Here is a 26,555-nt window from a genome sequence, read left to right as displayed (position 1 = left end):
TGCATCATCTTTCAGATGGATGGATGGTGCTTTCCTAGAACTCAACTCGGAGTCGATTGAAGGAGAAGCCGATGAATACTGGAGAGATATCTACAAGATAACCAAAGGATTTGTCAATGCCAAGAAAAAAGAAGAGGCAGAGAAGGAGAAGAATGCACCACCAAAGAGAAAGAAAAGAGATGATGCACCAGCAGAGGAAGAAGCTAAACCAGCTGAAGAGGAGACGGGATGGGCGGCCATTAAGGTCTGCAATACAGTACAGGAACAGATCAAAGAATTCAAGGTGGGTTGATCATCCTAATCATATTCTGAAATATGGAATGCAAATTTTTATATTGTTTACATCTATTTCAGTTTTCAATTTTATATCAGCTATTTCCATTTCATTCCCTTGGTTAAAAAAACTCTGACCTACTCTTAAGGTATTGCAAAATATTTTAAATAAATATTATAGCACACCTATTGATTACAAATGATATAAGAATCATTTTGTTGGTTTTTTTTCAGGAATTTATTCCCACAATTGCTATCCTGTGCAACCCTGGTATTAGAACCCGTCACTGGTCAAAGATGTCTGATATTGCTGGTTTTGACCTAACCCCTGATTCTGGAAGTACTCTACGTAAGGTTCTTAAACTCAACTTGGGTACTTACATGGAGCAGTTTGAATCGATCAGTGCAGCAGCTACAAAGGTATAATGAATAAAAGTATTGCATAAGTAACATAAAGTATAATTATAACAATCTGTACAATTTTCAAACAGTATATTTCGCTTTTTATTTTTGCTTCAATATGTGTATGCTTTTAGGTAATTAAGACCCTTGAGAGATTGGGAATTCAAAGTTTTTTTTTAATGTTTCATTTCAAAATTTTAATGATCCTACCTTATAATGTAACCTTTTTAATTGATTTTCATGAATGATTGATGTGTCACAGGAATACTCATTGGAGAAAGCCATGGGTCGTATGCTTGAGGATTGGGAATCTGTGTTTTTTGGCCTGACTGCATACAGAGATACAGGAGTCAAGATCCTAGCTTCTGTAGATGAAATCCAGACCATGCTGGATGATCAGATTGTAAAAACCCAGACAATGAGAGGTTCTCCTTTCATCAAGCCATTTGAAAAGGAAATAAAGGTAATTGAGACAGAAGATATAAATCTATTTTCCTTACCCTATTTTTTTCCTCATCACCATCATCATTATTTCAGTTAGCATATCCCTCCTAAAAAAGGTTACTGACCCTCATGCCATGATGAAATGATGAAATACCCTCTTTCTTTTTCTTCCTTGTTCAGCATCCCCCTTGTTCAGATCAACCTTACTGCTATTCTCCTTCACAATGTCTTTTCATCTAATCCTTGGTCTTCCATTTCCTTTTTGTACCATCCACTACCAGAATTGTTATTTACATTGTTTGATCTAGATTACAGATCAGACAAACTTTCATATTTCAAGTCCTGAATTACTTCGGCCATTTCTTTGTTGTTTGAATGTGCCATATTTAAAGAAAAAAAAGGGGGAAGAAGCCATCTTTACAGTTGTATTTTTCATCTTCCTGTTTGTGTGCTAACTACATTGATCCTGACTCTCTCAAGATAAAAATATATGATCAAAATGTTTCTTATTTTATTTATATATTCATTAGGTTTGGGAAGAGAGACTACTTCACATCCAGGAAACCATTGATGAATGGTTGAAGGTACAAGCTCAATGGCTCTACTTAGAACCCATCTTTAGTTCAGAAGATATCATGCAACAAATGCCTGAGGAAGGTAGACTCTTCCAGACGGTGGATCGTCACTGGAAGGAAATCATGAAACACACATCCAAGGACCCAAAGGTATCAGATGCAACTATTAAACACAACCACTTCCTAATCCTACCCCCCCCCCAGGTATTAGTTTTTAAATTTCATCCTGGGACAAGTCGTGAATGCCTCTGGAAAACCCTGCATTAACTGGAAAAATGTATATTTGTTAGACAGGAAACACATAGAGAAACAGCAATACAGTTTGAGGTAATCTGATACCTCCTAGACACTTGTATGATTCAAAGCAAACCTTATTTTTCTTTAAATCCTTTGTTAGGTGTTGGCTGCTACATCTCTGACAGGAATCTTAGAGAAGCTCCAGGATAGCAACAACTTGCTGGATCGTATCCTTAAAGGGCTCAATGCCTATCTGGAGAAAAAGAGGCTCTTCTTCCCAAGGTAATATTTTATCCAATTCCCTTCTGAATTTCATTTAAAAATCACTTTGGTGTGAGAAAATTTATAGTTTAAGTAAGATATTCTTAATTGCTATTAACTTCTTTGATTTCTTAATATTTGTACAATTCTTTTACTCTTTTTTCTTTCATTGCACATTTGGTACATTATAAATCATACCTTTTATTATTTTTGTCTCACCTGCAAAGCAGAGTTAGACCATAAGAAAGGCTTTTCCGACAGCGGCCGCGGCATCAATATCAAATCTTAACCAAAGGTTAAGTTTTTGAAATTTCGTCATAACTTCGAAAGTATATAGACCTAGATCATGAAACTTGGCCATAAGGGTAATCAAGTATTACTGAACATCCTTCCTGAGTTTCAAGTCACATGATTAAGGTCAAAGGTCATTTAGGGTCAATGAACTTTGACCAAGTTGGGGGTATATGTTTAATTACCATCATGACTCTGAAAGTGTATGGATCTAGTTCATCAAAATTGGACAAAAGAGTAATCAAGTATCACTGAGCATTCTGTGCAAGTTTTAGGTCACATGATGAAGGTCAAAGGTCATTTAAGCTCAATGAACTTTGAACATGTTGGGGGTATTTGTTGAATAACCATCATAACTCTGAAAGTTAATGGATCTAGTTTATAAAATTTGGACAAAAGAGTAATCAAGCATTGCTGAACATCTCATGCAAGTTTTAGGTCACATGACCAAAGTCAAATGTAATTTAAGGTCATAACTTTAGCCATGTTGGGGGTAATTATTAAATTGCTGTCATAACTTTAAAAGTTTATGGATATAGTTTATGAAATGTGGACATTGGGTAATCAAGTAACACTGACAAGTCTTAGGTCACATGATCAAGGTCAAATTTCATTTAGGGTCAATGAACGTAGTATTTTATCATTATATGATTGGTGTTTTTGTGAATAATTATTTTAAAGTAGTTTTCAAAGTCAGCACTGCTGCTATGAATCACGTGATGCAGGTGAGACTGCCAGAGGCACTCCAATTGATTATGATAATGAGGATACCATGTATTTTTCATTGAGCCCTTGCTTTTTTCATTGTCTTTGATGTTAAACTGTTATGTGTCTTTCTTCATATTTCAGATTCTTTTTCCTGTCTAATGATGAGATGTTGGAGATTCTGTCTGAGACAAAGGATCCACTGCGTGTCCAACCCCATCTCAAGAAGTGCTTTGAAGGCATTTCTAAGTTAGACTTTGATGCTGCACTGGACATTCATGCTATGTTTAGTAGTGAAGGGGAGAAGGTATGTGTGCCCTAAATGACATATACTTGAAGGAATAGCTTAAATGTTAGAGTTAAGGTATAATAGTGTTTGTTAGATAGGTCTGATTCATTCCCTAACCCTAAAAAGAAGGGGGTTGAGTTCACCTTCTCCATATGTTTTGTCTGCAACATGAAAAGTTTGCTCTGCTTTGTTTCATTACTTTTTTCTTTCAAATTTCATATATTTGTTTAGACTTTATCTCCAACCCTTGGATATTGGTTTTGAAATTATGCAACATTATGTAATTGCATGTCAGACCAAAACTTGCTCAAAAACATTTCATGAACAGATCCAATGCAAATTGTGTTTATTGCCAACATTTATAACTATCGTCATTATTTTTACTGATTAAATCAATTAATGTCATGTTGTTCTCACTGGAGATTGTTAGAAACTTCAAATTTTTAGTTATCCTATAAATTTGGTAAGAAGCAACAGTCTTCATGATGTCCTGATTTTAACAAGTAACCTCTGCATAATGGTCCTTGATTTTGCTATTTCACAATTTGTAAATTCAAACATTGAATTCTTGGTTATTGTGCCATGGTCGCCCTAATCTGTTTTATTTGGTTATATTCCTAGGTCAAGCTAAGTGATGTGATTTCAACATCAGAAGCCAGAGGTGCTGTTGAGAAATGGCTATTACAGGTTCAAGATGTCATGCTCAGGAGTGTCAGGGATGTTGTTGAAAATGCTCATGGGGTAAGATTCAAGTTAATTGAACTGGGAAATTTCATTGCTTTTTAACAGCATTTTTCATAAACTAACAATCATGGTGACTACGCCATATTAGTAAATACTTTAGTAACAGTATTCAACAGCCACTCAAACTCAAGAGTCCTATGGTATATTTTCAACTGCAATTACTCCAGCATTCTTTTACTTATAATAGTTCACCTCTGCATGTTTTTCCTATTACTATATCTTGTGCATACATTATTGTATTTATTTTTAAATTCTGTTATCACATCTCTATTATAAATTTGTCACATGGTTATTTACTTAGTTATGTCTCATTATGATTGTATTCATGTATTAAATTCATGTTTTACTATGCAATGATTGCAGAAACTCCTGCAATTTTTTTTTATTGTAATGTCAAACTTACTCCAGTTAAAAGTCTTTGTGAAACAAGTCCTGGTGAGAATTTAAACCCAATGTTTTAGCACAGAGGTACCACATAGGAATATTTCTTGTAGTGCAGGAATGACTGCTGTGACTTATACCTGATTCCATCTTATTGTAATGTTTTATGTAAGAATATTCTGATAATTTTCATGATATGTGTAGGCATATGCTGTGGAGCCAAGAGCGAATTGGGTTCAAGAATGGCCTGGTCAGGTGGTCATCTGCGTCTCACAGATCTATTGGACAGAAGAAGTTCATGAAGCTATACGAGGTGGCCCTCAGGGTTTGAGGGAGTATCATGAGAAGCTGGAGTCTCAACTTCAAGAAATTGTAGCTCTTGTACGTGGCAAGCTTTCCAAGCAAACTCGTACAACATTAGGAGCTCTGACTACCATTGATGTGCATGCTAGGGACGTAGTGGAAGACATGGCAAATCAAGGTATAACCTAAAAACAGAGCTCTCTACCAGAAATCAATGAGTAGTATGTATAAACCATGAAATTACCAAAAATATAAATAAGACATTTCTCTCCAGGATAGAAATTGTAGGTAATACTAGAGTAGTTACAGTACAAATTGAATACCATAGTTATATGTCAATAATCCTCTTTGCATTTCATAAAAAGTTGCAATGAATCTCACAAGTTTGTTTGAGAATAAATATCATTTAGTGATATGCTCATCACAATTATATCTGTTAACTTAACACATATGAAATGATGTATTACTATTGTCTTTTTTTAGGTGTAAGTGAGGAGAGTGACTTTAACTGGTTAGCTCAGCTGAGATACTACTGGGAGGACAGTAATACTCTTGTTCGTATCACAAATGCTACTGTCAAGTATGCTAATGAGTATCTTGGAAACTCTGGAAGGTGAGTGCCCATATCCTTTTTGTTTGCTCGGCATTTAATGTATTGTTTGATATAATGATAGACAATGAATTCATGAAAGAAGACTGAACAATTGAAGTAGGACAGGCACAGTTGAGTAAGATACATATCGATGTTGACGCATAGATATTAGATTTGTAAACAGAATTACTTTCTCTTTAATTGTTTGGCAGTCTTGAGAGATATTTGATAGCCCCTTTGCTTCCTCATTGATTGCCATTAGAAAGTGAGCATGTGCTGTTATATGATGTGAATTGCTTCTGAATATGCTATTGTTCTTTTGTTTAGGTTGGTGATCACCCCTCTCACTGATCGTTGCTACCGTACCCTAGTCGGTGCTTTCCATCTTAACCTTGGTGGAGCTCCAGAAGGTCCAGCTGGTACTGGAAAGACTGAGACCACAAAGGATTTAGCCAAAGCCCTAGCTGTGCAGTGTGTCGTTTTCAACTGTTCTGATGGTCTGGATTACCTAGCTATGAGCAAGTTCTTCAAGGGGCTTGCTAGCTCTGGTGCCTGGGCATGTTTTGATGAGTTCAACCGTATAGAGCTTGAGGTGTTGTCGGTGGTAGCTCAACAGATCCTTTGCATACAAAGAGCTGTACAGACACATCAGGAGACATTCATCTTTGAAGGGACAGAACTGGTCCTCAAACCATCCTGCTTTGTGGCTATTACCATGAATCCAGGTTATGCTGGTCGATCTGAGCTTCCTGACAATCTTAAGGTGTGCTTGTTAACATGTTAAAATCTTTTCACTTTTCTTGTGATCAACACTATAACCATGAAAATGGATTGTCATGAATGAATGTTCTTCAAAAATTTATTATTGAGATATCAAATGTTATTGATGGCATAATTGTTATCTGTATGAAATAAGGCATAGGTTTAAAATTAAGAAGAAAAAAATCTTAATCAATGTATTGTGTACAAGTTGTTTAAAAAAATTACCTTATGCCAGAAATTTTATCTTATCCCTTAAAAATTTCATTGCATCCCCAGGTTCTTTTCCGTACTGTAGCCATGATGGTTCCAGATTATGCCATGATTGGAGAGATCATGCTCTATTCCTATGGCTTTGTGGATGCTAGGAACCTCTCGGTCAAGATTGTTACAACCTACCGTCTCTGCTCTGAACAGCTTTCTTCACAGTTCCATTATGATTATGGCATGCGTGCTGTCAAAGCTGTGTTGGCTGCTGCTGGCAATCTCAAACTCAAATTCCCAGATGAGAATGAAGATATTTTGGTAGGTGTTCAGAATGTGATAATAGTAAGGCCTATATTGGTTATATTATGCCTTTTAATAACAACTTGATCCTGTTGCTTATTATTCTCTTGGAACCAGTTGCAATGATATAAAAACTATACTTCAGTTGCAGATAAACTATTTAAACTAATCTGCTGTGCTTTGGGGTAAAAATCAGTGGTAATTTTGTCATTGTGATAAGCCAAGACAATATCAGTCACCTATTAAACTACTCTAATTTTTCAATCATTTGTGAACAGCTCCTTCGATCCATCATGGATGTGAACCTGCCCAAGTTCTTGTCTCATGACATTCCATTGTTTGAAGGTATCATCTCAGATCTCTTCCCTGGTATCACATTACCTAAAGCTGATTATAAACTCTTCATGGAGGCAGTACATGAGATCTGTGAGAAACGTAACCTTCAACCAGTTGATAACTTCCTTGAGAAACTCATCCAGACATATGAGATGATGATAGTCAGGCATGGGTAAGTTGGCGGTTTTTTCAATTTTTTTGCTGACTTTGATAAAATAACAGAGGATGAAAAAAATGAACTATTATTATTTTGTGAATTAGACAAATTCTATGAAATAAAAATCAAATAAAAGTCCTTAATACTGTATTATTGTCATTTAATAAATGATTTTTTTTTTAATTTATGATATGTACTGAATACGGATATGATAGAATGCATGGTTATTTCTTTAAAGAAGGTAATGTAATGATGACATTGTGTCAAATCATTTTTTTTTCAATATGCTCAGAGTATAAGGCTTTAGGCTCAACTGTTATGTTACTATTATATAGTAACATGGTCAATTTTTCGTCTGCATTGCACGATAAAGAAGGCATTATGCTTGAGGGACCAGTGTGCTTTATTAGAAGCCAGTCTCATCATCCTCAGATTTTTATTATTGAGAATCCAGTAATATTTAATTTTTGTTTTGTTTTTTGTCTAGTTTCATGCTTGTGGGGGAGCCTTTTGCTGGCAAGACCCAGGTGCTTCATGTCTTAGCTGATGTCCTGACTTTATTGAATGAGAGGGGTCTGAATGAAGAGGAGAAGGTCCTTTTCCGAACAGTCAACCCTAAGGCTGTCACCATGGGTCAACTCTTTGGTCAGTTTGATCCAGTTTCTCATGAGGTCAGTATCTTACTGTCACAGTGTGGTTTTCTAGCATGGACCTTTGAATGTATTGTATTTCAGGACAGGAACATGGTAAAGGGCATTCAATCTTTGTTTATATGTTTTCACCAGTTCTTGATCATATTATTGCTTTTTGTACTCAAAATTCAACTTTTGTTTATTTGTTTTGTCTAGATGCAAATTTATATTCAATTTTGATTCAATCACCTATTTCTGATGTTTATTGATATTGGTGAATGACACATTTCAATCCCTAAAACAACTACCATCTCACCTATTACACAATTATCACTAAAGACACACAACAGAGTTGTAACATCATTTTAATGTCCACATCTTTTATACAGTGGACAGATGGAATTGTTGCCAACACATTCCGTGAGTTTGCATCGACAGACACTCCTGATCGTAAGTGGGTTATATTTGATGGTCCTATCGATACATTGTGGATTGAGAGTATGAATACTGTACTGGATGATAATAAGAAACTATGTCTGATGAGTGGAGAAATCATTCAGATGTCACCACCAATGAGTCTCATCTTTGAAGCAATGGATCTCTCACAAGCTTCAGTAAGTTTATCTTGCCAATATTTAATTTTCAGAGATTTTCAATATCGTTTACATTTCAGTTCATATTAATTAAGTGTAAGGGCTCTTACAAATTCAATTCATAATAATGCTGATCATTCAACAATGTTTAACCTGACCACTGGATATCATGTCCTTTCTTCTCTCTCTCCTACCTCATACACAGGTTATATATATTAAATGTATAGATCTTTCAGAATTAAAAGCTTTCCTAATCTTTTGTACACAATCTTATTGATATGAATGAGCATGATCCAATTAAAGGTAAGATTTTTCAATTCCCTTTTGATTTTAATTTCTTCCTTTCTGAATGACAGCCTGCCACTGTTAGCCGCTGTGGTATGATCTACCTGGAGCCTTCTAACTTGGGTTGGCGACCTGTCTTCAAATCTTGGTGTAATGAACTTCCAGAAGAACTCCTTAAGGAACTACCCCTTGTGCAGGCTCTCTTCAACTGGCTTGTTGAACCATGTATTGACTATGTCAGGAGAAACTGCAAAGTAAGCATGTACTCTTCGAAAATGCAATATTAGATCTCATTTATGTTCTTTCCTTGCTTTTTAACCCTTAATGAATGTCATTGTAGATATTAATTGAAATGTACTTTGGTTATTTGTCACACAAGCATTCCCCAGTGGGGTGTGGTAAGGGGGGGTGGGGGGTGGACACATCCATTTATGATGTGAAACAATTATAAGAATTGTATTCATTGTTTCATCATTATATTTGGTCTTCTGTCTTTTTTTCTTCAGGAATATGTTGCAACCAGCATCAACAATATGGCTCGTTCTCTGATGTACTTAGTCAGAATGTTCATGGATGACAACTTACCAAACTGTGACCCAAAGAATCTCAAATCATGGCTCGTTGTAAGCATTTTGGTTAATTTAAGTCAGCTTTCTTTAATTTCATGTATTTATTTATTATTATTTTTACTTAATGTGTGCTTCTTTATTATTCTCTATGCATATCCTGTCCCTTTTACCAAATAGTCTGAAAATTTAGCAGGTGGAGTTGCCAAGGCCTTTTGACTTAATTTGAAAGTTTGGTCATTTGAGCTAATGTGAAAGAAGTATGTTTCATTTTTAAGTTAGTTTATCAATGCATTTTTTAAAAGTAAACACATGACAAAAACATTGAATTTCATGAAATGTGAATTGGTGTTTTAGGGCTAACTATAATTTATGTGATTGTTTGTTGACAGAACACATTTCTCTTCTCAATCATCTGGTCAGTTGGATGTACAACAGACAACGATGGTCGTGCAAAGTTTGATACCTACCTTAGGGATATCATTACAGGCAAATCAGAAGATCACCCTATCCCAGGGGAGGTTGGAAAACTGGATGTACCCCTCCCTCCTGAAGGCATGGTCTATGACTATCTCTTTGAGGTAATAGATCTATGGATCATTCTTCATATATTAAGTAGAGGTGTATATTATAGAGTTGTTGTGGTCTAGTGGATAAATCTCAACTAAAATATCACACTTTGAACCATAAAGTACCAGGTCACTAATGTCCTTTTACAATTTGAGGTAAATGAGCATTTTCAGAAATCAATTCCTTGAAATGATTGTGACTTGTAAGAGGCTGCCTGGCTAAAGCCAGGGTAATGACATCCTAGACCCTTAGAAGCAGATATATACATAGGAGGATAATGTGATGTGTGCTTTACAAGTATGTAATAATATCATTCATATCATCAACGATTCTAATACAATTATATTTTAGTAATAAGTTGATAAAAGGCACCAATCACCTGGAGGTCTGTTTATATAAGAAATTGATCATTCAAAGAAAATTTTGAATCTGATTCTTACTGCAGTGATTTTTGTGTCACCTGCGAAGCAAAGTGAGACTATAGGCGCCGCTTTTCCGACGGCGGCGGCGTCAACATCAAATCTTAACCTGAGGTTAAGTTTTTGAAATGACGTCATAACTTAGAAAGTATATGGACCTAGTTAATAAAACTTGGCCATAAGGTTAATCAAGTATTACTGAACATCCTATTAGAGTTTCATGTCACATGACCGAGTTCAAAGGTCATTTAGGGTCAATGAACTTAGACCATGTTGGAGGATTCAACATCGAAATCTTAACCTGAGGTTAAGTTTTTGAAATGTCTTCATAACTTAGAAAATATATGGACCTAGTTCATGAAACTTGGACATAAGGTTAATCAAGTATCACTGAACATCCTGCCTGAGTTTCACATCACATGACCAAGGTCAAAGGTCATTTAGGGTCAATGAACTTTGGCCGAATTGGGGATATCTGTTGAATTCCCATCATAACTTTGAAAGTTTATGGATCTGATTCATGAAACTTAGACATAATAGTAATCAAGCATCACTGAAAATTTTGTGCAAGTTTCAGGTCTCATGATTAAGGTCAAAGGTCAATTAGGGTCAATGAACTTTGGCCAAATCGGGGGTATCTGTTGAATTACCATCATAACTTTGAAAGTTTATTGGTATAGTTCGTTAAACTTGGACATTAGAGTAATCAAGTATCACTGAACATCCTGTGCGCGTTTCAGGTCACATGACCAAGGTCAAAGGTCAATGAACTTTGGCCGAATTGGGTGTATCTGTTGAATTACCATCATAACTTTGAAAGTTTATGGATCTGATTCATGAAACTTGTACATAAGAGTAATCAAGTATCACTGAACATCCTGTGTGAGTTTCAGGTCACATGATCAAGGTCAAAGGTCATTTAGGGTCAAAGAACTTTGGCCGAATCGGGGGTATCTGTTGAATTACCATCATAACTTTGAAAGTTTATTGGTCTAGTTCGTTAAACTTGGACACTAGAGTAATCAAGTATCACTGAACATCCTGTGCGCATTTCAGGTCACATGACCAAGGTCAAAGGTCAATGAACTTTGGCCGAATTTGGTGTATCTGTTGAATAACCATCATATCTCTGTAAGTTTATTGGTCTAGTTCATAAAAAGTGGACATAAGAGTAACCATGTATCACTGAACATCTTGTGCGAGTTGGAGTAGTATTCAAAGTCAGCACTGCTGCTATATTGAACTGCGTGATGCAGGTGAGACGGCCAGAGGCATTCCACTTGTCTTGTTATAAATCTTTATCCTTCTCATCCTCTTGTAATTTTTTTGTCTCTAATGTTATCCCATGGCACACAATGAAGAAGCTTTGCATTCTCAACAAGTTCATGCCAAAATACATTTAAGCTGAAAGATTTTTTTGTTAATGAGCAAAATATACCTTTTGTTCTGTTCAGTACAAGGCCAGAGGGAAGTGGACCCATTGGAATGACACAATACGCAATTCAACAGTTGGTGAAGGCAAGAAGGTCCAAGAGATCATTGTTCCTACAATGGACACTGCTCGCTACACATATCTTATGGATATTGCAGTTAGGCATGAGAGGTGAGTCAGATTCTCTTGTCTTAGTGATAGATTTCATGCATTCTGTTCTTTTTTGTGTTTAATTGTGTTCCTGGATTTCTTGCTTATAGAAAAGTCAGTCTGGGAAAATACACATCAGCACTCCTTTGACATGAATGTGCATCTACTATATATATATGTGTTCATATTATCTTCTATTTAATTCCAGGGCAATCATGTTTGTAGGTCCTACAGGAACTGGTAAAAGCGTGTATGTCAAGGAAAAGTTGATGAATAACCTGTCCAAGGATGAATATGTGCCAATGTTTATCAATTTCTCAGCTCAGACAAGTGCAAATCAAACTCAGGTAATATAGATCTGTAGTGCCATTCCCCTAAACCTGATAATATATCATGTTAATTGGTAGACATACCATCTAACTTTGTCTGTTTTGATAGACATGCAATAGTCATGTAGAAATCTTTATTGAATTTTATGATTTTATGTGGGAAATAAAAACTCCAAATGTCATTTGTACTGTGATATTCAAGAAAATTGATAATGTCATTGTTATGCCTGAAAATGTATTTGCACATTTTAAGTTTATATCACAAGTCAGTTTAAAATAACTCTCCATGCATCACACATTAGATTCTTTACAAATATCATGATGTGCCTTGTTTGTCCATTGCTTGTCAATCTGAAAGGACTGAATATCTAATCATTAAAATCCTTTGTACTTCCCAGGACATTATCATGTCTAAGCTTGATAAAAGGCGTAAGGGTGTGTTTGGACCACCAATGGGGAAAAAGTCAGTCATCTTTGTAGATGATTTAAACATGCCTGCTAGAGAGGTGTACGGTGCTCAACCTCCTATTGAGTTACTAAGACAGTACTTTGACCACAAGAACTGGTGAGTTCACAGCATTATTCTCTTCTGTTCTTAATGACATAGCATTTATAATATATCTGTGTTTCAGGTGACGACATTTATGATTTGATAAAGATTAAAATACCCGGATATTTCTTTTTCACAAACTAGAATTTCATATTGATTGAAATTAGTTACGCATATGAAAAATAGGTTCATCATGATTCCATTATTAATTTAAATATTTTATCTTTAGATTGTAAATTAACTTGTGTGACAATTCTATTTTTTGTTGAAGTGTAATACTAAGTTAGCCCTTCAATCTATGACAATATCAGATTTGACAAATTGTTAATATTATCTTGCTGTCTACAAGTTTTATACCATCATTTGTAACCAAGGTACGACAAGAAAGACACCACTAAGATCAGTTTGATTGACATCCAGTTCTTGACTGCCATGGGTCCTCCTGGTGGAGGTCGTAACCCCATCACACCTAGATTCCTTCGCCACTTCAATGTCATTGGTATTGTACCTTTCAACGATGAAACTATGCAAAGAATATTCTCTACCATTGTTAGTTATTATATGAAGGTAAGTTTTTTCTGGAGCTTAAGCTGCTTCATAGATAACTTGCATCATAAATGAATAGCAACTTCCACAGTTTATCATGAAATAAAGAGTGCAAAATTTAAAGCCATACAGGACTTTTAGGTTTAAATTATCAATTCAAGTTTGACCTAATGCTTTTCTGTGCATGTGATAAAAAAAAGATATTTGATCAACAAAAATGAGTTCACAAAAAAATGTTTGTATGATGTTGTCTCTCAAGCACGACAATCTTTTGATGACTTAACCATCCATGGCTATATATCTATTTTGTCCACCTTCATGAATGTCCTTTTTCATGACAACGGTCTTAGTAAAGATATATTTGTTTACTCCCCGACTAATACTTTTATGATTTTTTTTGGAATGCTGGTTGTATTATCATGATGATCAATCTTTTCTTTTTAATAAGGCTAATGAGTTTCCACCAGAGTTGTTTACCAGTGGAACCATGGTTGTTCAGGGCACCATGGAGGTCTACAAACAAGCCATGGACAACCTTCTTCCTACTCCAGCCAAGTCTCATTACACTTTCAACCTTCGTGACTTTGCTCGTGTCATCAATGGTGTCCTCCTTATCAAGAAGAAGGCAGTAGAGAGCAAGAGGACGCTCACCAGACTCTGGGTTCATGAAGTCTTCCGTGTCTTCTACGATCGTCTAATTGATGATCAGGACAGAGAATGGCTGTTCCAGTGAGTACTTGTGTCATTTTTCAAAAATTACAAATTATCTTGAAATATAAATCCTTATCCAAGCAGAGTCTATTACTCAATATGACACCCTTCGTAATTTCTTTCACATCTTTTCTCTTTCTAAGATTGTGCAAAACTCTTGTTCGAGATATTTTCAAGGATAGCTTCGAGGCCGTGTTTGAGCATCTAGACCCAGACCACCGAGGTATCAAGCAAGACAACATGCGTTCTCTTATGTTTGGTGATTACATGAACCCTGAGGCTGATGATGAAGATAAGATGTATGAAGAGGTGATGTCTCTTGAGGAGTTCAACAAGGTTGTAGACTTTCAGCTTGATGAATACAACCAAATGCATAAGAATGGAATGAATCTGGTTATCTTCAGGTATGTCTCTAACATCATGCTTGATATTTTGCTTTTTTTTTTTGTTTTTTTTTGAATAAATATAAATGATCTCAACTTGTAAATGTAATAAAATTCAATTATACAAAATTTATTTTCACAAAGATATTTGACTTTGGATAGTGCATCATGGTATCAGTCAGTGTGTGTACAGCATTAAATAAACATTATTGAAAACTTGTTAGATTCTTGTGAATGAAATTCAACAAAATTTCTTCACAATACAATAAGATAATGATTTACACACAAAAAAACATTTAGTTACAAAATCATTTAAAATATTCCACAATAGTTTCCTCTTCTTTTTTTTTATCTCATTTCAATCTCAAATATATTCTCCCTGTTGCTCTCACCCTTATAATTTTCTCCATGCCATTATTTCCCTTTCTTAAATTGAAACCAAGGTATGTTCTTGAGCACTTGTCACGCATTAGTCGTATCTTGAAGCAGCCAGGAGGCAATGCTATGTTGGTAGGTGTAGGTGGTAGTGGTCGTCAATCATTGACCCGTCTCGCTGCTCACATGGCTGGCTTCAGTCTCTTCCAACCTGAAATCTCCAAGAGTTATGGCATGAATGAATGGAGAGATGATCTCAAGGTAAAAAAAAAGCCTACTTCCTGAAAAGATGCAGTTGCACCATGTACTTCACATTAATGGTGGAACTCTTCATTTAGTCTTACCTCCATGCAAACCTTCAAAGGATAAAATATAAGAAAAGAAGTTACTAGTAATTACAGTTTTTCATATTGATAAGAATTGTATTGGTTTAAAATAAGTGCTGGTTGGAGTGGTCATATCAGAAATCTTTATTTACTTCAATAGTGTTGTTTACTTCATATTAGTTGTCACTTGAGATATTTGAGAAGTTACATCGATTTGGAAGTTGTTTTCATCAGAACTGTTAACAGGGTTTTTTTTATTCCTAAACACAAAATATAAGAAAGTAATGCTAATACACACTCTATTTATGTTGAACATTTTCAGACATGATTCATTTTATTTATTTTTTATCTTTTATTTGGGGGGTGAGAAAAAATGCTTGAGGTAGGATATGTACGATCCAAAGTATTCAATCTTTACAACCATTATCTTTTCTTTATAGAATCTTTTGAAGAATGCTGGAGCATTCGGGAAACCTACAGCTTTCCTCATCACAGATACTCAAATCAAGGAAGAATCTTTCCTGGAAGATATTGATAACCTTCTCAATGCAGGTGAAGTGCCTAATCTTTATCCTCCAGATGAAAAGGCAGAACTGTTAGAGGTAAGGATAATGAAAACATTTGACTTGTACAGCACACATATTCATGCAATATCATTCTTGGGACACTTCTATATTGTTGTCCCCATTTGAGCTAAATATGCTTTCTTTATTTCCATAATATGACCTATTAAACTAAGTACATTGTCTCTAACTTGATGGAGACTGACACACCTAATGATTGGGGAAAGTTTGTAGTCATAAGAGAGTATTCCAAAAACGTAAAATGAAACACGAGGATAGTACTTAGTGATATATAAAATAGCAATGAATCTACATGTATATCCTCTTAAAATATGAAGTAGACATCTCAATATATATACAATGATTCGGGTTTTCTCATGGTTAGTAGATGAAAAACATATTAAAATCTTTTGATACTTTTCTGAAATGTTTCTAGGCCGTGAGACCAGCAGCTCAAGCAGGTGATAAGAATGCAGACTTCAGTCCACTGGCTCTCTTTGCCTTCTTTGTCAACCGCTGTAGGGAGAATCTCCATATCATCATTGCCTTCTCACCCATTGGAGACACCTTCAGGAATCGTCTGAGGCAGTTCCCATCCCTCATCAATTGCTGTACCATCGACTGGTTCCAGGTAAAGTGTTTTCAGGTTTTTAGAGCTATGTTAAATATTGTATGCATCACATTGATTGAAAGAAGAGTTGTGTTGTATTTTCACTTTGCTGTGTATAAAACAATATGCTATATATTATATAATTATTTTGATTACCCAAAGAAAAAAAGTTACTTTGATAAAGATCATAATCTCGTTTCCAAAATACCAATTTTAGATTTACATAGCCTCAGTGATCTCATGTTTTAAAGAGATATGATTTTCTTATTCCTTATTGGAATTCTTTCAAACTTTTTTCTTATCACACATTTCATTTTATTACAATAGTTGATTACCCTTTAATGCACCTCAGTTTGATAGACCTATGATTTTATTTTATATCTTATTATTTTATGAAGGTTTATTCAGAATCAAATATCTATGATTTTCTCCTTTCTTTATTTTTAGGCATGGCCAGAGGATGCCTTGGAAAGGGTAGCCAACAAATTTCTGGAAACAGTTGAGATGGAGGATGATGAGAGAGGCAGTGTTGTCAACATCTGCAAGCATTTCCATACAAGTGCTCGAAACCTTTCAGAAAAGTATGTAGTCATTGAAACTGGTATGAAAAAATCATTGTAGAAAAAGAATTGATTGATTGGAAATGTTTAATTAGTAGATTGCTGGGTACCACCAAGATATTTTAATCAGAGGGGGGGGGGTGTCAAGATAACCCAAAACAAACATCATATTTTTCTCAATTGAATTATAGGGTAATTTTAATCACACGGCCCAGACCTCCTTTTTATGTTCTTTTCCCTTTTCTCTCTTCCTTGTTCTCTGTTTTCTTCCTTTTCTCCTCATGTTTCACTACTTAGAAAAAAATCATGGGGAGTGGGTAGTCATGTCCCCTACCTTATGTAGTGCCACCTCTTTTATGGGGTGGTTATTATATCAAGTTAGTAGTCCATAATTAAGATCTGCTCGATGAATTATGTCTTACTAAAATATTTCTTTTTACTTACATCGTACAATAAATAAATAGTTTACTACATATCTTGAATATTGATTGTTACATAAATATGCTTACTATTCATGCCATATGAACTATTTCTATTTTCATTCCAGAAATATTGTATTCCATACTGAATGTCTTATTTGTTTTCTCAGGTTCTTTTCTGATTTGGGGCGACACAACTATGTAACACCAACCTCATACCTAGAGCTGATCTCGGCCTTTAAGACCTTGCTTGGTAAGAAACGTGATGAGACAGCCAAGGCTAAGCGCCGTTACGTTGTGGGTCTTGAGAAACTCAAATTTGCTGAGAAACAGGTTGGTGAGATGCAGGTAGAACTGGTAGAACTACAACCCAAGCTTGTGGTGGCTTCAGAAGAAAATGAGAAAATGATGAAGGTTAGTTGTCTCTTAATTTTGTGAATAAAAATCATTTAGAGCTACAATGTATGTCCTTTCAGTATTGCTTTTGTTGAAATAGTTCTGAAAATAAAGAAGAACTTAATTATGTTGGACTGTTTATTGCAATCCTGCGGAGGGAACTGCTCTGCTCAGTTTACTTGGAGCGCAATGTGCAGAAAATATTTTTCAGATGTGTCGGGAATTGCATCACAATGGTTATTCAGTTTTCACCAAATACTCATTATAAGACATGATACACATTATGATATTGGAATGGAGACATGCAAGATGTATATCCTTATGGATGATAATGAATTGAATTGAAATTAAAGTGTTGGTTAGTGCATTGATGCATTAAATCAGGGAAAGGTGCTCTTTTCATTCCACACATAATGTTGTTTTGATAGCATTGGTGTTATGGATGGTATCAATCGCCTTCAATTACATTCTTTTTTCAGTCAACAGAGAGACTTTCCATAAATGAAAGATCATCAATTATCTCTTTTTTCTATTTTTGGAAAGGGGCATATTAGTAAATTTGTGGGAGTAGAATACATCTTTTTTGAGTCTCACTCAGCTCAACTTATGGAAGGTGCCTTACATTATTTGATATTCTAATGGTTATTACTGAAATTTTTTACTGTCACTTGTTTATTCCAGGTGATAGAGAAGGAGTCTGTAGAAGTGATGGCTACCAGTGAGGTGGTGAAACGTGATGAAGCGTCAGCTAATGAGCAAGCTGCTGCTGCTCAAGCTCTCAAGAATGAATGTGAGAGTGATCTAGCTGAAGCTATCCCAGCCTTGGAAGCTGCTCTAGCTGCTCTCAACACACTCAAGGTATGTATATTAGATTTGAAAAATAATATTGTTGTTGTCAACAATGTGGAAAAAGGTGAAGGATACCCTCTCAGTGTCATATGTTGTCTGTCTGTCTGTCCGTTTACAGCATTTGCCCATTTCTTAGCAGACTTGGAGGATTGATGCTATGCAGGGACCTTAATATTGATTTAAGGTCAAAGGCTATTTGATTTCATCAAAAGTAAAATTCATATTTACCTGTTACTTGCTTGTTTCTATTTTACTTGTTAGTGTTTTCTCAGGAAGAGACAAAGTCTGACTATTGATTGGTTTATGAAACATAGTTCAATGCAAAGGTATCTTTACTCGATATTACCTTTTCAGTCTGTATGAGTGTTCCAATAATTGTGATTGTACCTTTGGTTTTTTTTTTTTTTTTTTGCCAGCCTGCTGACATTGCTGTAGTAAAGACGATGAAGAATCCCCCTGCTGGTGTGAAGCTTGTGATGTCTGCTGTTTGTGTTATGAAAGACATCAAACCTGAGAAGATTGCAGACCCTGCAGGTACTGGTGGAAAGATCCTAGACTACTGGGGACCTTCTAAGAAACTTGTAGGAGACATGAACTTCCTCAACATGCTCAAGACTTATGACAAGGACAATATCCCAGTGAGTACAGAAAAAAAAACATGGCAATAGGCATTCAGTGAAAACAAAATCATTAGGAATTTTGAAAACTTGTTGTTGAGCAGGATGATTAAGACATGCTACTCTTTAGATCTGATCAGAATTTATTTTAACTTACCTTATTTTCTTTGCATGAAAGGATAGTTGTCAATAATTAGATTCTTTGGTAGGATGATTGTTGATTCTTATATCAAATAACTTTCAATATTGTATTAATAGGTGGCAACGATGAAGAAGATCCGCAGTGAATACATGACCAACCCTGAGTTTGATCCTGCTAAGGTTGCCAAAGCTTCTTCTGCTGCTGAAGGCTTGTGTAAGTGGGTAACTGCTATGGAGGTCTATGACAGGGTGGCCAAGGTTGTTGCTCCAAAGAAAGAGAAGCTGAAGGAAGCAGAGGAGTCTTTAGCAACCACTATGTCAATCCTGAATGGTAAGAATGTTATACCTTGATGCACTTAATCGTACTGTTATTATTAGATAACCATGCTACATGGCAAAAACCATACTCATCAATTCTGTCTTGTCTCCATGCTGTGTATTTCTTTATTTCCTTTTGTTCCCCATTATCATCTAACAATGCAATAATAAAAATTATCGTCTATATTGAGCATTTTAGCCATACATTAAAAATGCGTATTTTGGTCTGCATCAATTGCCTGTGCAGTATCAGAGCATATCCCTAAAATGACTGAAATCCGACAAATATCCCATAGGCGCCTGTACAAAATTAAGCGTTGAGTATGAGACAATATGGTATTCCATTCTGAGCCATCCAATGTAATATAATTATTAGACTCATGATACAAATAGAGGGTTATATTTAAACCATGTTTATCTTTATCCAACAGCCAAACGAGCTGAGCTGAAGGCCGTTGAAGAACGTCTGCAGGCTCTCAAAGATCAGTTCCAGGAGATGACAGACAAAAAGGACCAATTGGAGAAGCAAGTAGACCTTTGTGCTAAAAAACTAGAGAGAGCAGAAAAGCTCATTGGTGGACTTGGTGGAGAGAAGGAAAGGTAAGAGTCATTTCACAATCATAATTTAACACAGTGATTTTCCTTTTTGCTGAAGTGCAGCGTTGGCAAAATAATTCATCATGATGGGAAATAAAAATATTCAGTAAATTGTTCTATGATTATATCTCTGAAATAGTAACATTTGTTTTAGAAAAATCTTTCATTTGTAAGTAGCATGTGTTGGATGATATGATTAGGAGAAGTGATTTCCAAGACACACTGGGCCACAAGTATCAATTGTGATTGTATGATTAATGTAAAAATCCTTTTCAAAATATAGGTGGACATTAGCAGCTGCCAATTTGCAGAGCATTTATGACAACTTGATTGGTGATGTTTTAATATCATCTGGTGTCATTGCCTACCTTGGAGCCTTCACTTCATCATATAGACAAGCTTGTACTACAGACTGGACTAAGCAATGCACGGTATGTTTCCACTTTACCCTTGTTTAGGAACACAATGATATTCTTGTAAATTCATCAAGCATAGAAACAGTCATTTCTCTGATAATATCCTTGCATTTCTTTATTAGAATGTCTTACTTAATTACACAAATATTTTCTGTATATTTATCATTATTGTGGTATTTGTTCTCCAGAATGACCCTAGAAGAATATTACTCAGTAAAAAAAAGAGATCCAAGTAGTTTAAATGAATATACTGTACTTAAGAATAGTTACATTTGCAACTTATTTTTCTATGGTTTTTATTCTGTGTTTGCAACAGGAGAAGAATATTCCATGTTCAAATGAATTTTCATTGAGTAACACTTTAGGAGAACCCATAAAGATCAGAGCCTGGAACATTGCTGGTCTCCCTACAGACAACTTCTCAATTGATAATGGTGTAATTGTTGACAATGCCAGACGATGGTGAGTGATCTTCCTGGTAAAGGTGGGGGGTTACTTTTAAAGCAAATAATGCATTTGAGTAGACCCCTATCCTTGACAAATTGTGGATTTCAGGCAGCAAATATATCAATGCTTTGTCCGTGTAATGACCTATCATCCATTCCATTGTAACTTGTGTGACATTGACACAAAATTCAAACTTCTTAAGACTGATTACTTGAAAATCGTATATTGCAGACTTGTTTTTCCTATTTATTTCAATCAAATTATTGATAATACTAATACACATTGTCCAACAAACTGAATTTACAGTCATTTTTGTAGGAGATATTTAAATTTGTTTGTTGTGACTTGCATGACACAACAATATTGACAATTTCTGACCTTTCTCTTCTTGTCTGTAATATCCTAAGAAGATACTTGCCAGATTTTGATAAAATTTTCTGGAGAGTATTTTGAATCATTTGGAAATATGATTTATTTTAAAAATTCATGATGTTGTTTTGAGTTGATTGCCATTTGAAAATGTGACACAGGAGTGTGACTGTCATGACAAGTATAATTTTGGACTACAAATTGAACAAATTATCATGATTTTATACAGTAAAATGGGCCAATTCAAACAGAACATTTATGGTCATTTGCACCCTCTTTATCTTTAAAACTAAGGAATTTTAAAGTCATGCTCTGATACATCTACTTACATGAAAGTTTAAATGTGGGACTACCTATTGTAATCACAAATGTGTTACTGATAGCATTCAACACAGTTTTTGTCTCACCTGCGAAGCAAAGTGAGACTATAGGCGCCGCTTTTCCGACGGCGGCGGCGGCGTCAACATCAAATCTTAACCTGAGGTTAAGTTTTTGAAATGACGTCATAACTTAGAAAGTATATGGACCTAGTTAATAAAACTTGGCCATAAGGTTAATCAAGTATTACTGAACATCCTATTAGAGTTTCATGTCACATGACCAAGGTCAAAGGTCATTTAGGGTCAATGAACTTAGACCATGTTGGAGGATTCAACATCGAAATCTTAACCTGAGGTTAAGTTTTTGAAATGTCATCATAACTTAGAAAATATATGGACCTAGTTCATGAAACTTGGACATAAGGTTAATCAAGTATCACTGAACATCCTGCACGAGTCTCACGTCACATGACCAAGGTCAAAGGTCATTTAGGGTCAATGAACTTTGGCCGAATTGGGGATATCTGTTGAATTCCCATCATAACTTTGAAAGTTTATGGATCTGATTCATGAAACTTAGACATAATAGTAATCAACCATCACTGAAAATTTTGTGCAAGTTTCAGGTCTCATGATTAAGGTCAAAGGTCATTTAGGGTCAATGAACTTTGGCCGAATCGGGGGTATCTGTTGAATTACCATCATAACTTTGAAAGTTTATTGGTCTAGTTCGTTAAACTTGGACATTAGAGTAATCAAGTATCACTGAACATTCTGTGCGCGTTTCAGGTCACATGACCAAGGTCAAAGGTCAATGAACTTTGGCCGAATTGGGTGTATCTGTTGAATTACCATCATAACTTTGAAAGTTTATGGATCTGATTCATGAAACTTGTACATAAGAGTAATCAAGTATCACTGAACATCCTGTTTGAGTTTCAGGTCACATGATCAAGGTCAAAGGTCATTTAGGGTCAATGAACTTTGGCCGAATCGGGGTATCTGTTGAATTACCATCATAACTTTGAAAGTTTATTGGTCTAGTTCGTTAAACTTGATATTAGAGTAATCAAGTATCACTGAACATCCTGTGCGCGTTTCAGGTCACATGACCAAGGTCAAAGGTCAATGAACTTTGGCCGAATTGGGTGTATCTGTTGAATAACCATCATATATCTCTGTAAGTTTATTGGTCTAGTTCATAAAAAGTGGACATAAGAGTAACCATGTATCACTGAACATCTTGTGCAAGTTAGAGTAGTATTCAAAGTCAGCACTGCTGCTATATTGAACTGCGTGATGCAGGTGAGACGGCCAGAGGCATTCCACTTGTTAAAATAAAAGTAATCATTCAGGCCTAAACAATTGACATCTGCCTAAAAATCTGCCTAAAAAATCGCAATCATTATCCTATTTCCCAAAATATTACTTGTTTTGTGATATGTGACTCGCGTGATATACGCTAAAAAACTTTAATGAGACTCGCGTGACAGCACTTTAGGGTGTTTTTTTTTTCATAATGAAGAGGTGTCCAGTTGGCAATCTTCTTTGCTGGTTTGATTTAGGACTATATACTCCTTACTTTTTTTTTTCAATTACAAATTATACTACCCGATACGTTTTGAATAACCTAAACTACGGATGTAATTTTGTGACTCGCGTGACACATTTTTGAGGGTATTTTTAACTTGAAATATTATCAAGCTCGATATAAAAAAGTGCAAAAAACAAAATGATAAGTTTAAATGGCTCTAAGATATGACAGAATACAAAAAATGGTGCATTTACAGACAACAGAACACATTTTTATTAGTGTCATTAAAAAAGTTACAAAAGACATACGTTTTCATGCAGAGTTGACATCTCTTTAGGATTGTGTATCTTGTTCATTTTTTGGTAAAAGGCAGTGAAAAAATCAGATTTTCACCTTTTGGACATGTACCTAGCCAAAGATAAATGTTCTTCATTGATTGGTTTAACTTGAAATTTGAAGCTTAGGGTGTCTAGTTACATGGTATGGCTGGTTATGAAATAACACTTGTGAGGTTTATACAGTATATTTGACTTTCTTGCATTTAAATTGAATGATTTATAGAACCAGTGTACTTTGACTACATGATGATGATGAAGTATATATTCATTGTTTGTCCATTTTGTAAACTGAAGATTTGCCTTTTTGCTTTTGGCAGGCCCCTTATGATTGATCCACAAGGTCAAGCCAATAAGTGGGTGAAGAACTCTGAGAAAGATAACAAACTATCTGTCATCAAGTTGACTGACGGTGACTATATGAGGACACTTGAAAATTGTATACAGTTTGGCACTCCTTTGCTTCTTGAGAATGTTGCTGAGGAACTTGATCCTTCACTAGAGCCATTGTTACTCAAGCAAACCTTCAAACAGGGTATGTTCTTTCATTGCAATTCTCATATCTTATCCAAATGCAAATGTAAGATAAAGGTTGATGATGACTATTTGGCCCTGTTTTCAGTAGCTTTCATCAAAATGTGTTTTATAATGTTGATTGTATATTAAGATGGAGCAGCCTTTGTTTCCATGGACTGTTGTGTAATAGAAAGTTTCTGTAAATGGGTGATGATTAGATATGTTGTTGATAAGGAAAGAAAATTATAAGAAATCACGAATTCCAAAAATAAGCTGACATCAGTAATCTTAACATATTAGTTGAATTCTTTCACTAACTTCATGTCATGCAGGAGGTGTTGATTGCATCAAGCTTGGAGAGAGCGTTATAGAGTATTCTCAAGACTTTCGATTCTACATCACAACTAAGCTACGCAACCCTCACTACCTACCTGAACTCTCTGTCAAGGTCTCACTTCTCAATTTCATGATTACCCAGGATGGTTTAGAAGATCAACTCCTTGGAATTGCGGTTGCTAAAGAAAGGTAAAGGTTTACTCTTGTATAGTGTAGGAGGTTCTGTTTTACTACATGCTGCTACTAATTCAAGTCTTCATCTAAGATTTCCTTGCCTGTAATTTTTTTTTGTGTGTGTGTTTATGATATCGGAACTTGAGGTTGTCATTCTTCTCTTCAGCAAAATCAAACTTTGGTTTATGTTTAAATATTTGATTTATTTTGTAGAATGGTTTATGGTACACCATGCAATGGCTCTCAGAAGAACTAAATTAAATAGTGGTAGAAGTAAAGAAGATGAACAGTCAGCCTGCCTGAAACATCTAGTCTTCTCTCCTGCTCTGCAAGATAACTTACAGACTTGAGCCAGCCCTCTTATCTCTTCAACTATTCAAACCTCTCAACTTTTCTGGTGTATTTTCCTATAAAGGACTACACTCAATTCAGAAAAGAATACTCTCTCACCACTCCATTTCATTCCTACCACTTTTCCATTTTTTCTGTCCTTCTAGGACTCAAAACATGGTGTACCATAAACCACTTTTGCAATTGTTCATACCACAATGCAAACATCATTTGATTTTCTTTGTTTTGGTCTCATATATTCACACAATGTGATAGCTCAGTCGGTAGAGCGGGGGATTCGTATTCTGGTGACCCGGGTTCGATTCCCACTTGGTGCGCTAGTGCCCTTTGGTATTAAAGGTATTAATCCTCAGTATCAGGTCCTTCGAAGGGACCTTAAGCCGTCGGTCCTCTGGTTGCTTGCTTACAAGCATTCATGCTTTCTTAGCAATCAGGTAAAAAATCACCACCAATTCCAGATTGAAATGCAAATTTAATTTGTGTTAGATTCAGGTTAGGCCGTGGTGGGGTTCTGAACACATGTCCCTCAAAATGCAAGGCGAGAGTCATAACCGCTACACCATGATACTTCCACTATTAAAATTGAGTCATAAATATGTGATGGAAGTATTTTAACATCTCCTTATTCATCTTCTTTCCCTCTTTAGACCTGAGCTAGAGGAGGAACGACAGGCTTTGATCCTCCAGAGTGCAGCAAACAAGAAACAGCTCAAGGAGATTGAAGATAAGATCTTGGAAACCTTGTCATCTTCAGAAGGCAACATCCTAGAAGATGAAAGTGCCATCCTTGTCTTAGACTCATCTAAAGTGAGTCTATTTTTAAAGTCATCTTGCTGTTAATGTCATCCTTATCAAAGAAATAAAAGTGGCTTTGTACTTTGTGAATTTTTTTTTTAAATGTAGATCTTCTCTAAATTCTCCTGATTTATGTAAAGGAAACATGTAATAATCCTCATCATTGGTGTCTTTGTGTCTCAAAAAGCAATAGTTTTCTTTGCTTAAGTGTCAATTAATGCTAGTGCAACATTTGTAATGAATGTACAAGCCAATTCTCGATAGGCATGCTTTGTTGCATGAAAAACATTATCAGTGAATAACAAGTAATATTTAATTTAGTATTCACAAGAATATGCAGATTTCTTTGGTGATGTGAGTTCTTTAATTGCATTCAAATAACCGTTTGTCCTTGATAGGTTTTATCAGATGAGATCTCTAAGAAACAGAAGGTTGCTGAGGAAACAGAAAAGAAATTGAACGAATCAAGAGCAGGCTACCGTCCTATTGCCAAACATTCTAGCGTTCTTTTCTTCTCGATCGCTGACTTGCCTAACATTGATCCCATGTATCAATACTCACTCACTTGGTTTGTCAATCTCTACATCAATTCCATTCAAGACAGGTAAAACTACACTTTCCTTTAGAATTATTATTTATATATATATTATATATATATATATATATATATATATATATATATATATATATATATACACACACACACAAATAATGTATAAGAAATTATCAATATTTTAGCAGTCTCAAAAGAAGAGAATACAAATGCAAC

At 35.4% G+C, this 26,555-nt stretch overlaps 1 protein-coding gene across 2 annotated transcripts in view; it reads left to right on the top strand.

Annotated features, from left to right (window-relative positions):
* The window catches only part of LOC121410141 (dynein heavy chain 12, axonemal-like), a 53,155-nt gene that overhangs the window by 15,560 nt on the left and 11,040 nt on the right, over positions 1–26,555 (top strand). For both annotated transcript variants that reach the window (XM_041602029.1, XM_041602028.1), the window contains exons 14-51: positions 16–283; positions 508–693; positions 938–1,138; positions 1,650–1,844; positions 2,092–2,213; positions 3,333–3,495; positions 4,099–4,218; positions 4,807–5,083; positions 5,389–5,518; positions 5,825–6,260; positions 6,536–6,781; positions 7,042–7,271; positions 7,744–7,927; positions 8,278–8,502; positions 8,838–9,020; positions 9,273–9,389; positions 9,725–9,913; positions 11,776–11,924; positions 12,112–12,250; positions 12,631–12,797; positions 13,157–13,349; positions 13,777–14,057; positions 14,183–14,443; positions 14,866–15,058; positions 15,564–15,725; positions 16,123–16,317; positions 16,744–16,877; positions 17,446–17,689; positions 18,353–18,529; positions 18,937–19,158; positions 19,396–19,609; positions 20,028–20,196; positions 20,477–20,624; positions 20,926–21,071; positions 23,935–24,149; positions 24,463–24,655; positions 25,639–25,798; positions 26,185–26,390. In XM_041602029.1, the coding sequence (XP_041457963.1) occupies positions 16–283; positions 508–693; positions 938–1,138; positions 1,650–1,844; positions 2,092–2,213; positions 3,333–3,495; positions 4,099–4,218; positions 4,807–5,083; positions 5,389–5,518; positions 5,825–6,260; positions 6,536–6,781; positions 7,042–7,271; positions 7,744–7,927; positions 8,278–8,502; positions 8,838–9,020; positions 9,273–9,389; positions 9,725–9,913; positions 11,776–11,924; positions 12,112–12,250; positions 12,631–12,797; positions 13,157–13,349; positions 13,777–14,057; positions 14,183–14,443; positions 14,866–15,058; positions 15,564–15,725; positions 16,123–16,317; positions 16,744–16,877; positions 17,446–17,689; positions 18,353–18,529; positions 18,937–19,158; positions 19,396–19,609; positions 20,028–20,196; positions 20,477–20,624; positions 20,926–21,071; positions 23,935–24,149; positions 24,463–24,655; positions 25,639–25,798; positions 26,185–26,390 (7,440 nt within the window). The remainder of the gene's footprint in view (positions 1–15; positions 284–507; positions 694–937; positions 1,139–1,649; positions 1,845–2,091; positions 2,214–3,332; positions 3,496–4,098; positions 4,219–4,806; positions 5,084–5,388; positions 5,519–5,824; positions 6,261–6,535; positions 6,782–7,041; positions 7,272–7,743; positions 7,928–8,277; positions 8,503–8,837; positions 9,021–9,272; positions 9,390–9,724; positions 9,914–11,775; positions 11,925–12,111; positions 12,251–12,630; positions 12,798–13,156; positions 13,350–13,776; positions 14,058–14,182; positions 14,444–14,865; positions 15,059–15,563; positions 15,726–16,122; positions 16,318–16,743; positions 16,878–17,445; positions 17,690–18,352; positions 18,530–18,936; positions 19,159–19,395; positions 19,610–20,027; positions 20,197–20,476; positions 20,625–20,925; positions 21,072–23,934; positions 24,150–24,462; positions 24,656–25,638; positions 25,799–26,184; positions 26,391–26,555) is intronic.

Source organism: Lytechinus variegatus, chromosome 3, assembly GCF_018143015.1.
Source record: "Lytechinus variegatus isolate NC3 chromosome 3, Lvar_3.0, whole genome shotgun sequence".
Lineage (NCBI taxonomy): Eukaryota > Metazoa > Echinodermata > Echinoidea > Temnopleuroida > Toxopneustidae > Lytechinus > Lytechinus variegatus.
Note: the sequence above shows the minus strand (reverse complement) of the source record. Positions and strands in the feature narration are given on the sequence as shown.